The sequence below is a fragment of the Physcomitrium patens genome, chromosome 8 (assembly GCF_059467195.1).
Source record: "Physcomitrium patens ecotype Gransden chromosome 8, ASM5946719v1, whole genome shotgun sequence".
Taxonomy (NCBI): Eukaryota; Viridiplantae; Streptophyta; class Bryopsida; order Funariales; family Funariaceae; genus Physcomitrium; species Physcomitrium patens.
Genome location: NC_143417.1, coordinates 3441998 through 3455283, shown reverse-complemented (window position 1 = coordinate 3455283; position 13286 = coordinate 3441998). Strand labels below are relative to the sequence as shown.

At 39.5% G+C, this 13286-nt stretch overlaps 2 protein-coding genes across 10 annotated transcripts; one reads left to right on the top strand and one right to left on the bottom strand.

Moving 5' to 3' along the window:
- The first annotated feature begins 1206 nt into the window (after positions 1 to 1206).
- On the top strand, positions 1207 to 1982 carry LOC112285368 (large ribosomal subunit protein uL15x). The gene is made up of 2 exons (XM_024526122.3): positions 1207 to 1571; positions 1717 to 1982. Exons 1-2 carry the CDS (start codon positions 1248 to 1250, stop codon positions 1831 to 1833), a joined length of 441 nt encoding a protein of 146 aa, XP_024381890.1. The 5' UTR covers positions 1207 to 1247; the 3' UTR covers positions 1834 to 1982.
- Positions 1983 to 4726: 2744 nt separating this feature from the next.
- LOC112285850 (autophagy-related protein 18h) lies at positions 4727 to 13211 on the bottom strand. Of its 9 annotated transcripts, none has more exons than XR_016504404.1 (12): positions 12585 to 13145; positions 11444 to 11489; positions 10683 to 10950; positions 9936 to 10409; positions 9197 to 9652; positions 8729 to 8974; positions 7800 to 8624; positions 7349 to 7533; positions 6912 to 7120; positions 5572 to 6321; positions 5308 to 5407; positions 4727 to 5189 (listed from the first exon to the last, which is right to left on the bottom strand). XR_016504404.1 is itself a non-coding variant. In XM_073535881.2 (11 exons), exons 3-11 carry the CDS (start codon positions 10884 to 10886, stop codon positions 5400 to 5402), a joined length of 3357 nt encoding a protein of 1118 aa, XP_073391982.1. In that variant the 5' UTR covers positions 10887 to 10950; positions 11444 to 11489; positions 13190 to 13211; the 3' UTR covers positions 4727 to 5399. The 9 variants fall into 9 exon arrangements, 7 of the variants coding, with proteins under 7 accessions (XP_073391982.1, XP_024382897.1, XP_024382896.1 ...); XR_002970842.3 differs by having other exon boundaries at positions 12676 to 13145; XM_073535881.2 differs by lacking the exon at positions 12585 to 13145 and adding an exon at positions 13190 to 13211 and having other exon boundaries at positions 4727 to 5407.
- Positions 13212 to 13286: the final 75 nt, after the last annotated feature.

Sequence of the window (13286 nt, the reverse complement as noted above, 5' to 3'; positions counted from 1 at the left end):
TGAGCATTATATAAAATTATTCTTTCTCTAAAGTAGAATTAACAATGAATAGTTTTGGATCTTTGTTGGATTTTCAAACTCTCAGCACTAAATCATTGCAAGTCGTGGGTATTCACAATGCGCTTGAATCTCTAAGAAAGTCTTTTGAAATACCAAAAACACAAAAAACGTGAGCAAATTCTATTTTTCAAGGACATGGGACTCAAGAAGTAATAGCTTAAAAAGTCCCATTATGTATGTATGTATGTATGTATATAAAATAATTTTGACTTTCTATTCTAGAAAAATAATTCATTAAAAAGAATAAAACATGAAGCCCTATTTTAAAGATATAATGTTTACAAATCTCGTAACATTTGTTCATCTCTTATTTTATTTTATTTTGAACATGTAGAACATCCGTTTTGAAGATTTTAACCAATCAAATAATAAAAAATAAATAAAAATGATTACTAAAAGAAGATTGAATGCTTATTTTTCTATTTAAAGAGCTTAAATTTTTATTTTTATTTTTAAAAAATAAATATATATGTTTTAATATACAAAATAATGTCTTTTAAATCTTCTTATTTTTTTTTTTAATTTTTAAAATTATCTTTCCTGAATTTAATTAAATAATAGACCATGATTTTTAAGAATTTTTAAAACTCATAAAAAAAATTTATAAATTGATTTTATTATCTAATTGTTTTGACTTCATAACCAACTTTTTACATCTAAATTTGAACATTTATATAAAATCTACATTGTCTATAATAATCATTAAATAGCATATAAGAACAACACTCAATGATAATAATTTGAAGTTTGGAACATAGCATAAATAGATACACTTTTTCTTTTTTTCCTTGTAAATACTTACATACAAAGAATAAATTATTTAAAAAGCACCTAAAATGACTCTTTTTCAACTACTTGCTATTTATCATCTTGATTCAGTAAAATTCACTACCCATATCTCTTTCTAAACTATTTTCTAGTCATCAACAACGATGATAATAAAAATTACCCCATCACTCGATTAATTAGGCAAAGAGATGAATGTAGCTGATATAACGAATGATTCCAGCGATGAACGCAGACGACTTTTAAGGATGAGTATCAGCGGATGAAAGATAGTTTCATCGCTTGAGGTATACGTTCATCAAAGGCCTAGGGTTTCGTCTAAAGGCCGCGTCCCATGACAGGAAACTCCTCTTTCAACTTTGTTTATTGCAGAGCTGCGAGCGGCACCAGCAGCAGCAGCCATGACAACCCGGCTGAAGAAGAACCGCAAGAAGAGGGGCCATGTGAGCGCCGGGCACGGACGTGTTGGAAAGCATCGCAAGCATCCGGGAGGGCGTGGTAATGCGGGAGGTATGCACCACCACCGGATTCTCTTCGACAAGTACCATCCAGGGTACTTCGGAAAGGTCGGTATGCGCTATTTCCACAAGACCATGAACAAGTTCCACTGCCCTATTGTGAATGTGGACAAATTGTGGTCGCTTGTGCCCGAGGCTGTGAAGGAAAAGGCCGATGGGGACAAATCTGCTCCTCTCTTGGACGTCACACAACATGGGTTCTTCAAGGTAATGCTCTCGTGTCAATTAATGCATCCTTCGTATTGCTTTATGTTGTATAGGAGTCCATTGATTGCACTTACTGGATTCATATAATTGTGTAGTTTAGGTCTCACTTTTGCCCCAACTCACTTTGATGACCTGTGTACCTCAGGTACTTGGCAAGGGGGACCTTCCAACTCAACCCATGGTAGTGAAGGCGAAATTCTTTTCTAAACTTGCTGAGAAGAAGATCAAGGAGGCCGGGGGAGCTGTTGTTTTAACCGCTTGATCTTGACTCTGCATGCATGTTGTGCTGTAGTTTTCGGAAGGATGCCCAGTATGGTGTCTTATGAGGTGTTGATGTACTTAACTCGACATTTTTGTGCTGAAGCTGAATGTAAGAACACATTAGAAATGAAGATCCATTCTTGCCCATCACGTTTGTGTTTGATTTGCAATTTTGACTGTAATCTCAGTGATTCGGTATGTAGTTCTAAATTATCTCTTGCTACGAGCAATCTTTGATAACCAATGTTCGAACTTTATATCTTTTTGCTAAATGCTGCGATTGTGCCATCAGTTTTCATTCCGATCCCTGAGTGGCCTGTGTGGGTCTATCGTGGGCTGAGCTCTTTTTGTGCCATTACAGTCCGGAATGGACCCAATTTTCACTTAATCACATCGTATGAGATTATGATATTTGTTTTTGTGGATGCTATTCTGATTTTGGATCTGTTCAGGTTGTCCTTAAGGACCGTCTGTGTTTCTTTTGTACATTATTCTGCACATTCTTTGACATATTTTGATAGCAACTTCGGAGATTTCTTTGTTTTATTTTATTTTATGTTGAAACCCAATACTAATCAAACAGGTTGGGTGGGATGATGTTTGTACATAGATGCATTGATAGCAAGACCTGGCTATCGTTGTGCTTAATCCAAATCCTGTCGCATTTTGACCTTGTGTTTCATTTTGATACTGCTTGAGAGTTGTTCGAGCAACACATGGGGTCATTCTGTACCAATTCGTGTTGACAAATATTTGCAGAGTTTGTAATTTGAAAATCTTCTTGCTCAAGGGTCTCCCTAGAGCGAATTTGAACCTATTTTCTAAGTTAAAACATTCTCTTAATCGAAACCACAGTATAGAGTGCCTATTATGTTTATCTCAGCTTCTGTACCTGCCTTGTGCAACTTTGTTAAATGTAGAAAAATCTTCCAATACAAATGTATGGCCAAATTGATGATTAAATGAGAAAGTTTAGAATTGTGAGATAATTTTAGTATGTAATATGCAGCCAATTACTTTTCCAATTATCGTCATATGTTTGTGATTGTCATTTGGAATGGTGAGAAGTGCATCTTTAAAGTACCAGAAATTATCGAAAATATGTTCCAAATCATGTATATTCTATTAATAACAATGTCTCACATTCAAGAACAAGTCCTTCTAGTGCAATATTGCAAGAATTTGACTTCTACAATTTGCAAATATTTGACTTGCAAATCAAATTGTAGAAGATTTGATACAACAAATGTCACCATTATAGCACCATTATAAAATACAATCAAATGAAATAAAAGATACAATGTCTTAATCTTGTAGAAAATATTGCAATTGTTCTATGGACTAAATCTAAAGCAATTGACTAAATTTTTTTTTAACTACTTTAGCCATTATATTAAGCACCATAGAGATGGAATGTACCAAACACAAAGTTTATTTTTTAATACTATTTTAATATCCATGACTTTTAGATCAAGACAAGTATATTGTAAACGAGGAATTGGATGCAATTATACTATAAATTTCTATTTATTATTGTGATTAAAGACATACCAAATTACTTGCAAGTAGAATAAAGCAAGTTGTGGAGATGACTAAAGATATATATATATATATATATATATATAAATATATAATATAATATTTTTTTACTAATTGCCATAGTATATTGGACCTTATGGGCAAAAATTTAAATTTGCTTCTTTAAAATTGTAAAAGATAAATGTTTAGTGATTAATTTCAGATAATTTTTTCTTTTCTTTTTTTAATTTACTAATTACTTAAGTAAAGAATAATAGGAGTAGTGTCATTGTTTAATTATAAAATGTAAAAAAATTAAAATTAGACCTAAATTCTAAGACTAAAATACTTTATTAGACTAGATACAACTATTAAATGTTGATATGGTCATGCTTGGTCAGTAACTTTACAAATCTCATATCTTAAAAAAAGCAAATTAAAGCAAATTAAACGAAACAATTGATTGAAGCAAAAAAACATTATACAAAAATGACTACTATTTGCCACAACCAAATAATGATTACAATGTAATTTTTAATGTTATTAAATACAACCCAACAAAATTGCCAAATACAAAACTTGTTGAATTATTTGCTATAATATAGCTTCCACCAAAACAAATGAAATAGAAAAAAGAAAAAGCTTTGAAAAACTAACTAAGCAACATTTTATTGCTTTACTTCTACAAAAAAAAATAAAATACAACACTACAAAAAATATGGACCAAACTACACTTAAATGGTGGAATTGGAGGGAAACAATACATAATTCAAAATCAAAGAAGAACACAACAAATTTCCACTTCAACAATGCATCACCTTTAAAGCAAGCAAAACACATTTAATTTATGCAATAAAATGAGATCATCTTACAACAATGACAACTAAGGCGCATGTGACCATCACAACACAAAAAGAGCACAACACACAATTATGCCCAACCAAGACTTTTACAACACATTATTTTTTACTACAACTATAAAAACAAAAAACAAAAAACAAAACAAAACAAAACAAAGTTAAATGATGTGAAAACCATGATATTTAGGCCCACTCACAATATCAACAATTAATATTCTTCTAAAATCATGCTCTACTTTCCTCTGTTTTCCTCTTTCCTCGTATCCCATTCAAGATCATTCTCCATAGGTTTGAATTCATTGGGCTCTAGATTCTTGAGAAATCTTACTCCAAGCCATTATCCTCTTCTAATGACTACTATTATTCTAGCAAAAGTGCAAAACATTATTCTCTACTTTCTACTAAAATGGATACACTAGATTTCCAATCAAGCTTGATCTACTCTAAAAATTGAAAGAGTGAAAATTGGAAAATGACAGAAGTAAAATATGTTCTAAAGTTGCAACAAAGACAATGTTGAACAAATGAGTGAATTCTTTACAACAGGGATATATACAAGATCGAGATCAAGGGACTCAAAGTCACTTGCCACAACCATCGAGACAGCACTTTTTGTTTTTGTACTTTTACATTTCCTGAAATTGCTTGACTTCTCTTCTTAAATTTAACCTACAATTTCATGACGAGTCACACTCAACTCCGATTCAGCTTATTCGACATTAAATTACCTTGAATACCTTCCTATGAAGCTGTCTTCCTCTCGGATTTTCTCTACACTATTTTGATCCACGGAAGGGAGCTGGCTGGCTTTATTTTACATCCAGTAAACTAAAATAACCTTCAAATAACTTCACCAGTACGCACTTCAAAGTGCTACAACTCCAACTGCTGCAAATCCTCACATGTTCTGAACAGATGCCAATTCAGGTCGAGAATTTCGCTAGAATAATTCCCCAGCCTTCAAGGAAATGAAGGCACCCTAATATCATCAGATGCATAAAATTAATTATAGTATGTTTTTGTCCCAACAACCATTTTGGCCTCAAAAAAAGCATTTGCAGCCTGCAAAGTCCAAATATAATGATGAAGGGATCAACCTTCACCGAAGACATGGGATGAGCCACTTCGCTTGGCGATTCGAGCCTGGACTGTCAATAAACAGGGCGGAGTAGAAGCACATCCCTCAAACCTAGCTATCTGTTCCAAACCCAACGTATGCAAAATTCAAAATCTAGAAAATACTCCAAGAACAGTTACGCAAAGCGCATAAATCAAACAATCAGTAGGTAAAATTTAGCAATTACTTAATAAAGATTCAACCTGTAAATACAAGGGTCATGGAGAGAACTCCTGAAACTCACCTTCACAAAAAGGAAACACGTGACCCTCCCATATGTCATCCCCTTGTCCAGCGTCTTCATTGTCTTCATTTTTACTATGAGCACCCTCTGTAGCCTCGCTGTCAGCATCATCGGCCGTCCCATTCATGTGTCTTCCATTTAAGGGACAATCAATCACAACATGCTGTCTATCGAGATCCATGAGAAACGCTGCTTCGAATTCAGGATTCAAAACAGACGTAGTCTGAGAAGTATCATGTGGAAGACAACCATTCGCTACCACCTCACCAGATGGCATCAAGTCACAATAGCTTGTCTCATTTACTAAAGCCTCCGAACGGATGTGATATACACCACCATTTTCTTGTGATATAGAGTCTTCAGATTGTCTGTCAATGATAGCTACGGATTTAGCATTCGTCATCGTAGTGGCAAGTCGGGCGATGGGTTGGCCAAGCTGACCACCCATGATCTCCGATTGTCCGCCATCAACATTTGAACGATCAAGATGGTCATGATTTGCATTCCCGCCTGTGTCGGAATCAGAAAACCGAGCACATACACCAGGCTTGATGTAGTCTGAAACCACCCTCGAATCTGTTTGCTCTACCCCTGAAATGATAACGGTACCGTCCTTGGACTGTAATAAAGGTCCATGAGATAGCTCAGTTCTGCCCATAACCAGCGACTCTAACCCTTGTTGAGCTTCACGGAAACATGGAGGTGACCCAAATGATGACGGAGTGTCCGCTACTGCCACCCCTGAAAAATCTGCATCCGCCAATTATCAAACGTGTTTAAAACACTATTGAAAGCAGCTTCGAAAAGAACGGCCGTCTGCATCCTGAGAGTGACTAATACTTGAAGACTAACTCTATAAACATGTACTACCACCAAAACAAAAGATAATTTATCTTGTATGGGTGTAGAGTATCAGCAATGAACCGCGACTCCAACTTGGTAAAGACAGTCACTCCTACCTAAGAAGTAAGTATCTAGTAAGTTATTTACATCTCATCAAACTGCTCCTAGAGAATTTGAAAACAATAAAACTGCGATAAATGCACTGTAACCTACAACAGCAACCATCACTTCAAGACAAAGCCTTCTGAGAAGAATTTACTAGTGTGGTAGCTCTACGACCTTGCTCGAAACTTCATTATGCCAAATAAATATGAAATTCTAAGCATGCGCCTTTGATTTTCTGTATACAAATGAAGTGGAAGTCCATTTCAAATCAGGACCACTCAAAAAAATCGACGTACACCCAACAATCAAAATCATTCAACACCACTACAAACTCGATACTTCCATCGTTGACGATACATGTTGATAAGGTATAACAAGTGAGCAGGACAAACCTTGGTAACCCTGGTGATGTCCATTCATACCACCTGCACCAGCAGTAAATGGAGCACCTTCTGAGCCTAAGCTATTGCAACTATCGGTACGTTGGATAGGCATGAACTTCAATCCTTCGCCAATGAATCCATCTTGAGGACCCTCAGCTCCATGAATCTGTTCATGAGCATTAGACACTCCAGGCAAAGTATCTGATACACTAATATCACTGCACAAAACAAAACTGAAAATCAGTTCGCCAGTCCCGAATTTAATTTAGAGCAGAAGGCAATGTGTGAGAGGATTGATAAATGATGCACCGACATGCTTTTACCAAGAAAAAAGCACTCAAGAAATACCGACAGATACCATTGACATAGGAACGTCCAGATTTGATGAGTAACTTGTGCTCAGATACTCGTATATTGAAAGAGCACTCTAGGAACATTTATCTCACCGAGAATCCTGTACTTTTGTATAGATTTGGAGCCTTTCAATTAAAGGGACCAAATCTTTTTTTCGTACTTCGACAACCCGAGTAGGAATTCTTTCAATCTCAGTCTCTCCAACCCCATCTTCAGAGGGGTAGTCTTCAACCTTAGATTCCTCTGGTGTCCCCGACAGCATCACATGAAATTGTATCTAAAAAGGAGTACAGTCTTCGTAAGAATCTAGCATCTGGAGTTGAGTTAAGGAAAAATTAAGCATCGTACAAACTCCACGCCAAAACATAACGTACAATACGTCAAATACTCGTACTTAAAATACAAATCATAAACTGAACCAAGGGGAAAATACAAGTTACAACACAATCTAAAAGGTTCAGATTAATTGAAACAATAAGAGTTGAAAGTAACAAGTTCCATGAAGGGTAATCAAATTTGGCTGAAAAGAAAAATTGCGAATACCTTAGATTTTGCCCAGATGGGTACAGGTCTAGCTTGATACATCTGCAGTTCAGCATTGGACATAAACCACCGTTGCATCTCTTCAGTTGTCGTACCTTCCTTAACTACAGCTCCTACAGAAATAGCTACGCTTCCTGAATTGGCCAGCACGCCTTCTTCATGATGTGCGCCTAGGCCCTCAACTCTCTCTTCTCGCTCCACCCAGTTAGGTCGACGAGCAATATCCCACCTCTCTAAAGGTTCAACAACTACCTTCAACTCTTGTGCAAGGCCAGGGCTTCCTGTTGTGCTCATTCCAGCCATTTGTGGCAGGCCATTGGTGTAGCCACTCTCACCTCCAATTGCAGGACGCAGCAAATACCGAAGAAGATGCCCTGTTGGACATAAAACCCAGAGTTGGTCCTTCAACGTCCCGACACCAACACCTGACTCCACAACTGCTCCACCACCATCATGAAAAACAGCAGCCACAGCGCCTGCAGGAATATTGGGTCGGCCGGTAGCCGTCACTGCAGCACTAGTTACTGTCCCCCGCCATCCACCATTCCCATTCTTTATTCTACCCACTACATTGAGAGTTAAAGCAGGAGGAGGGGGATGAAGTGCCTGCTGATTCAGACTCAGAGGTCCTGTATTAGACCACCAGGGGAAAACGGGGGCCTGTGTTAAAGACGGTCCGATTAGCCCATCAATAGGTACTGTTCCGTGCGATTGTGGTCCCACCACTCCTCCAAAAGGAGATATAGCATACAAGTGGTTGGTTCCTCTCGAAGAACTAACAGCAATCCAATAGCTGTCGCCACTGAAACTGATATCCTGGATTATCTGCAACAATGACAATAACAAAGAAATAACGTCAAACTCTATCCGAATACTGACTGCCCTAAAATTGAAGGCCGAAGATGAGAAGAGAACACCACGCCACTTACAGCATTTGTGACCCCACGGGAGAGTTTGTAGAGATGCACAAAAGTTGAGCTCATATCCCCACCAGTCCCGTTAGCACCAGCTGTCGAGGATGAAGGCGTGAGGCGGAAGACATTGAGATTATGACCATAAACAGATGCAGTGACCAGGAGGGTGCCACTAGGATCAAAAGCAAGCGCTGACAACGGGCTTGAGTGCGCCCTAAATTGTGCCACTACATTCTTGCTCACGATATCCCGAATGATCACCTGAAATCCATCAGGTGAACTGCGGTGTAAAGATTTTTTTTGTAGAAATCATATGTAAGACTCAGGATACACAACTCCAGTATTCATCAAAAATTAACATGTATTCCAACGTGTTCGAAGAAAATTGAGCTGCTAGTCGTACTCTGACCAATGAGAAGCATAAAACAGGTAGCGCTAAGGTGACAAACCTTACATGAGGGTCAAAAGTAAACTAGAACTTACGGTGCCAGCAAACTCTGGTTCGGGGGAGGAGCCTCCTTGCCAAGGGCTGTGGCCATTGATGCCGTTCTTGCAATTGGAACTGCCCATCCCTGAAGGAGAATAGCTACCATCCGGCATGAGGTCTGAGCAGTATCGAGATATTGTCTTCATGCCCATATCACTCAACGTCATCACCCCTGCAACGAAATGTCTGCTGGATTCTTTTGCGTAATGAGCCACTAAACTGCCGTTGGCTGGAGAAGTTGATGGACTCGCCCCTTGGGATGGGATCAATTGCTGTGGAGACACACGGCCAGTAGTTGCCATGAGAGGTTGATAGGCTGCATATGCTAGCCACCGGGGTCCAACTGCCATCGCACCATGTCCATAGTGATTGGACCCTAGGGTGGGAGTTGGGGATGGATAAGTAAGCACGGTAAAAATGTTCTGAAGTGTCCCTGCATTAAAACAATATATCTGCAGAATAAACAATGATAAGCTTCCAAATTCTAAGATGTCTTCATTCACTGAACAGTCCATACATACACGAAATCCGAATTCTATCAGTAAAACAACCTGCTACTGAAATAACATACTACAAAAACAACGCACACATTTGGATTATTGACAAACTGCAGAATTTCAGCACTAAAACAATAAACGAAACAAAAGTTAAACATACTACTTATCATAGAACAATAAATTAATTAAAAATTAAAAAAAAAAAAAAAAAAAAAAAAAAAAAAAAAACCCCAAGTACCTGCGCAGCCAAAGCCACTGCAACGACACGAGAGCTGCAGCGCACCGCATGAATACCTGTGCGGAATCTTAAGGTGTGCACATAAGAATGATTACGGAGTGAATAAAACCGGATGATAGTTGGCACAAAATGTGAGGCTCTCAGACTCAAAATGTTGCCCCCGCCACCAGCACCATAGCCACCCACGAAACCTGCAGTACCTGCATTCCCGACGCCTGTGGCATCTGAAGTGACAACTAACAGCAGAGGTTGGGTTCCCTTGAAATTCGCACACCCATCAATCGCGTCTTGAAGTATCGGCTTTGGTTGAAGTCGCAGGAATGCAACTGGTCCATCACGACGCGAGACCAATTCATGCACATTACTCGCGTCTTGTACATCCCACACTTGAAATCCATTTGAATATGCCAATAATAGGATTTGTCGAATATCGCCTGAGCTGAGCTCTAGCTTGTCAAAGCTTGACCACTGGACCTGCACATTCATAAAAAGTTAAACACAACTCCAAATGACACAGATCCAAGTGGTGCAAAACTAAATCATATGCCACTAGAAGCAGCTTCTCTTCGAGAACCACTAGAACTGAAATTGAATACTGATCTGAAAGACATAGTGTGCGAAATGAAAAAGAAAAAGAAAAAAACTACTTAAAATACAAGGACGGTTAGCATCCACACACAAGCGCCATCATTGGTGTTGCCAACTCAGTCTTTACGCCTGCACAGCTTAGGCCAATGTCAACGTTACCTGTTCCCGCTGACGATCATCTTCATTGAGTGAACCGTTGGAGGCTGCTGAGACAGCAGCCTGACGTACGGTGGATGCAGCAATGATGCTTGCATTAGCGGAGACACTGCGCAGGTAGTTGGAAATAGTACGGAACGAGGAAGGAAATGATCTGAATTTGCCCCCACAGGGACTACGCACATGATAGTCGGCATTGTTCCTCATCCCACTCTATGCCTTGCTTTTCAAAAGTAGCTCGGCTTTCTATGCACATGCCCGCGCTCCGTCCCTACGCAGCCAATTAACGACGTCAATGATTGGTGCTTGAAGACTTGGAGCTAAAACATGCCATATACTAATTTAGCGAATAATCTCTTCAAAGGGAAAACCCAACATCGATATCCATTCAATTTAGTTACTGTGATCACAAAACTTGAAACTAAAACATTCTCATGTGAGATAAAACCACTAAAATACAAGCAAAATATAAGGAAGCAAGACCACCGAACATTAATCAACTAAGTTTTAGGTAGCTTATTCAGGTCCAAAAGCACTGGCGTCTGTACTATTTCAATAAGGGATCCGGAGATTTTTGTCATTTCAGGTGATTGTACGATTCGCGTTTCTATTGCCATCCTTAAGCGCTGAGAGCAAAACTTCGAAAACTGCCTTACTCGTTCAATCTACTTAAACGATGATAATTCATATAAAAACAAATGAATCAAAGTCGCAATACCCAAGAACAAGGCTGCTCAAATTGAAGCCTGATTGAGAGTATTTACCTGGCAAAGAGTTGCGATTCTCTCAACCCATTGCCTCCTTAGAAACCTACAATAGCCAAATGCAAAATATCAAAAACTTTTTCAGTCGCAATACCCTTTTAGATTACCAATCCATCCAAATCTTGTACAAGATTATTTACAATTTCGACCACCGATCCGAAAAGCTATCCTTGCCCTGCACATACTAAACAGACAAAATTCAAACGCAAAATTCGAAAACTGAGAGTATGCTTACACGACGAGCCCTCTCGCATGACCCTCAAAAGACTTAAGGGTGAAACCAATTGAAACCAAGAGAGGCAATGAACGTATGATGCTCGCAAACAACCAAGTCTCCCACAAGTGACGTACAATATCGTGACCTGAATTGTAAACTTCCAAAAGACCTAAACATTTCCAAGATTTCAAAGATAACTGAAAGCTGTAAAATCGTTCAAATTTTCGAGTCACACGTGTCAATAAGCAAAAATGAGAAAAGACAAAACGATCATCGACGAAGGCAAGAGGGTTTTTATATAGGCAAATCCAGGTGCACCTCGACGTACAAAACAAGACCAAGGCAAGAGGGTTTTTATATAGGCAAATCCAGGTGCGCCTCGACGTACAAAACAAGACCAACACATGCGAACAAAATACACCTCTCTTACGCACCCGCGTACAGCATGAAAATTGAAATAAGTCTGGAATCCGACCCAGTATACAAACGTCTACCGAGACAATCTGAACTATACAACATGATAACCTTACCAAACCGCCACACGGATTCCTACACACGGCATCTAGAGCAATAGTTTTAGACTAGACACGCAAACAAAGCACCGCTCCCAACTCATCGAGTCTGAATCCTGACACACACCACAAGACTCGTCTCTGCCCCAGCGAATTTCCCTCTGTCGAACTCCCTAGGTTCAAGGCGAGGATTATTCCAGGAGAATCAAAACACACACTCCCCACTGACCTCCGCATCCCCTATCCTCGTCGCTACCTTTCTCTCACCCTACATCTCCACTATCGTAGCCCACATCTGTTCACAAACGCCAACCGCTGCGACGCATCAACATCCTCATCAACACCCGGACCCCATCCACAACCGCATCTCATCACCAGAGCACCGCAGACAAACTCCCACCCATCTCATCACCTCATCATCTCATCATTTCATCGTATGGAACAAGCTTCCCCGCCCGCATCGCTCACGAAATCACACTGCTCAAATGCCTCAAGCAAACTACCTGACGCCATAATTCTTTATTATCCGGAGTGGGCAACACAGCAGACACCGCTCACTTGATCGGCTTCGTCCACTGCACCCGAATCGAAACCAAATGGAACTTCTCACGTTGCAGCAGGAATTGATTAGAGAGGGCGATACGGACTAGGGGGCAAAAATGTTTCAAACTTTATACTCTCAAGGGTGAAAGTGTTTGTCAGCCCGGGTGGGCCAGAGCTAGCCTGTACCACGGGTGGCGTCCGCCCTCCCTTTCACTTCCTCTCTCTCGTCTAGAAAATTACCCGCCCCCGACTGGATCAAAAACCGGTGAAAAACAATGAGGCAACACAAAATTAGGAGAGAAAACAGGGGATAATACGATCGTTCAATATGGTGCCTGCATGAAATTATAGGTTAAGAAGGGGAGAGAAAGTGTGCACTAGAGAATCGATGAGTAGGAACAGTTTGAAGTGCATGTGAGAGAGGAAGGAAGCGAGAGATTCCTCAAGGTGCTGGATCATATTCCCACGACTCACCAGCAGCCTCGTAAAACTGAAGACACTCAGCGAAAAGGCCGCGAGCTCATTTCCCCAACGACAAATCTGAGTTCTTCGGTGACGCCATTGGGCACAG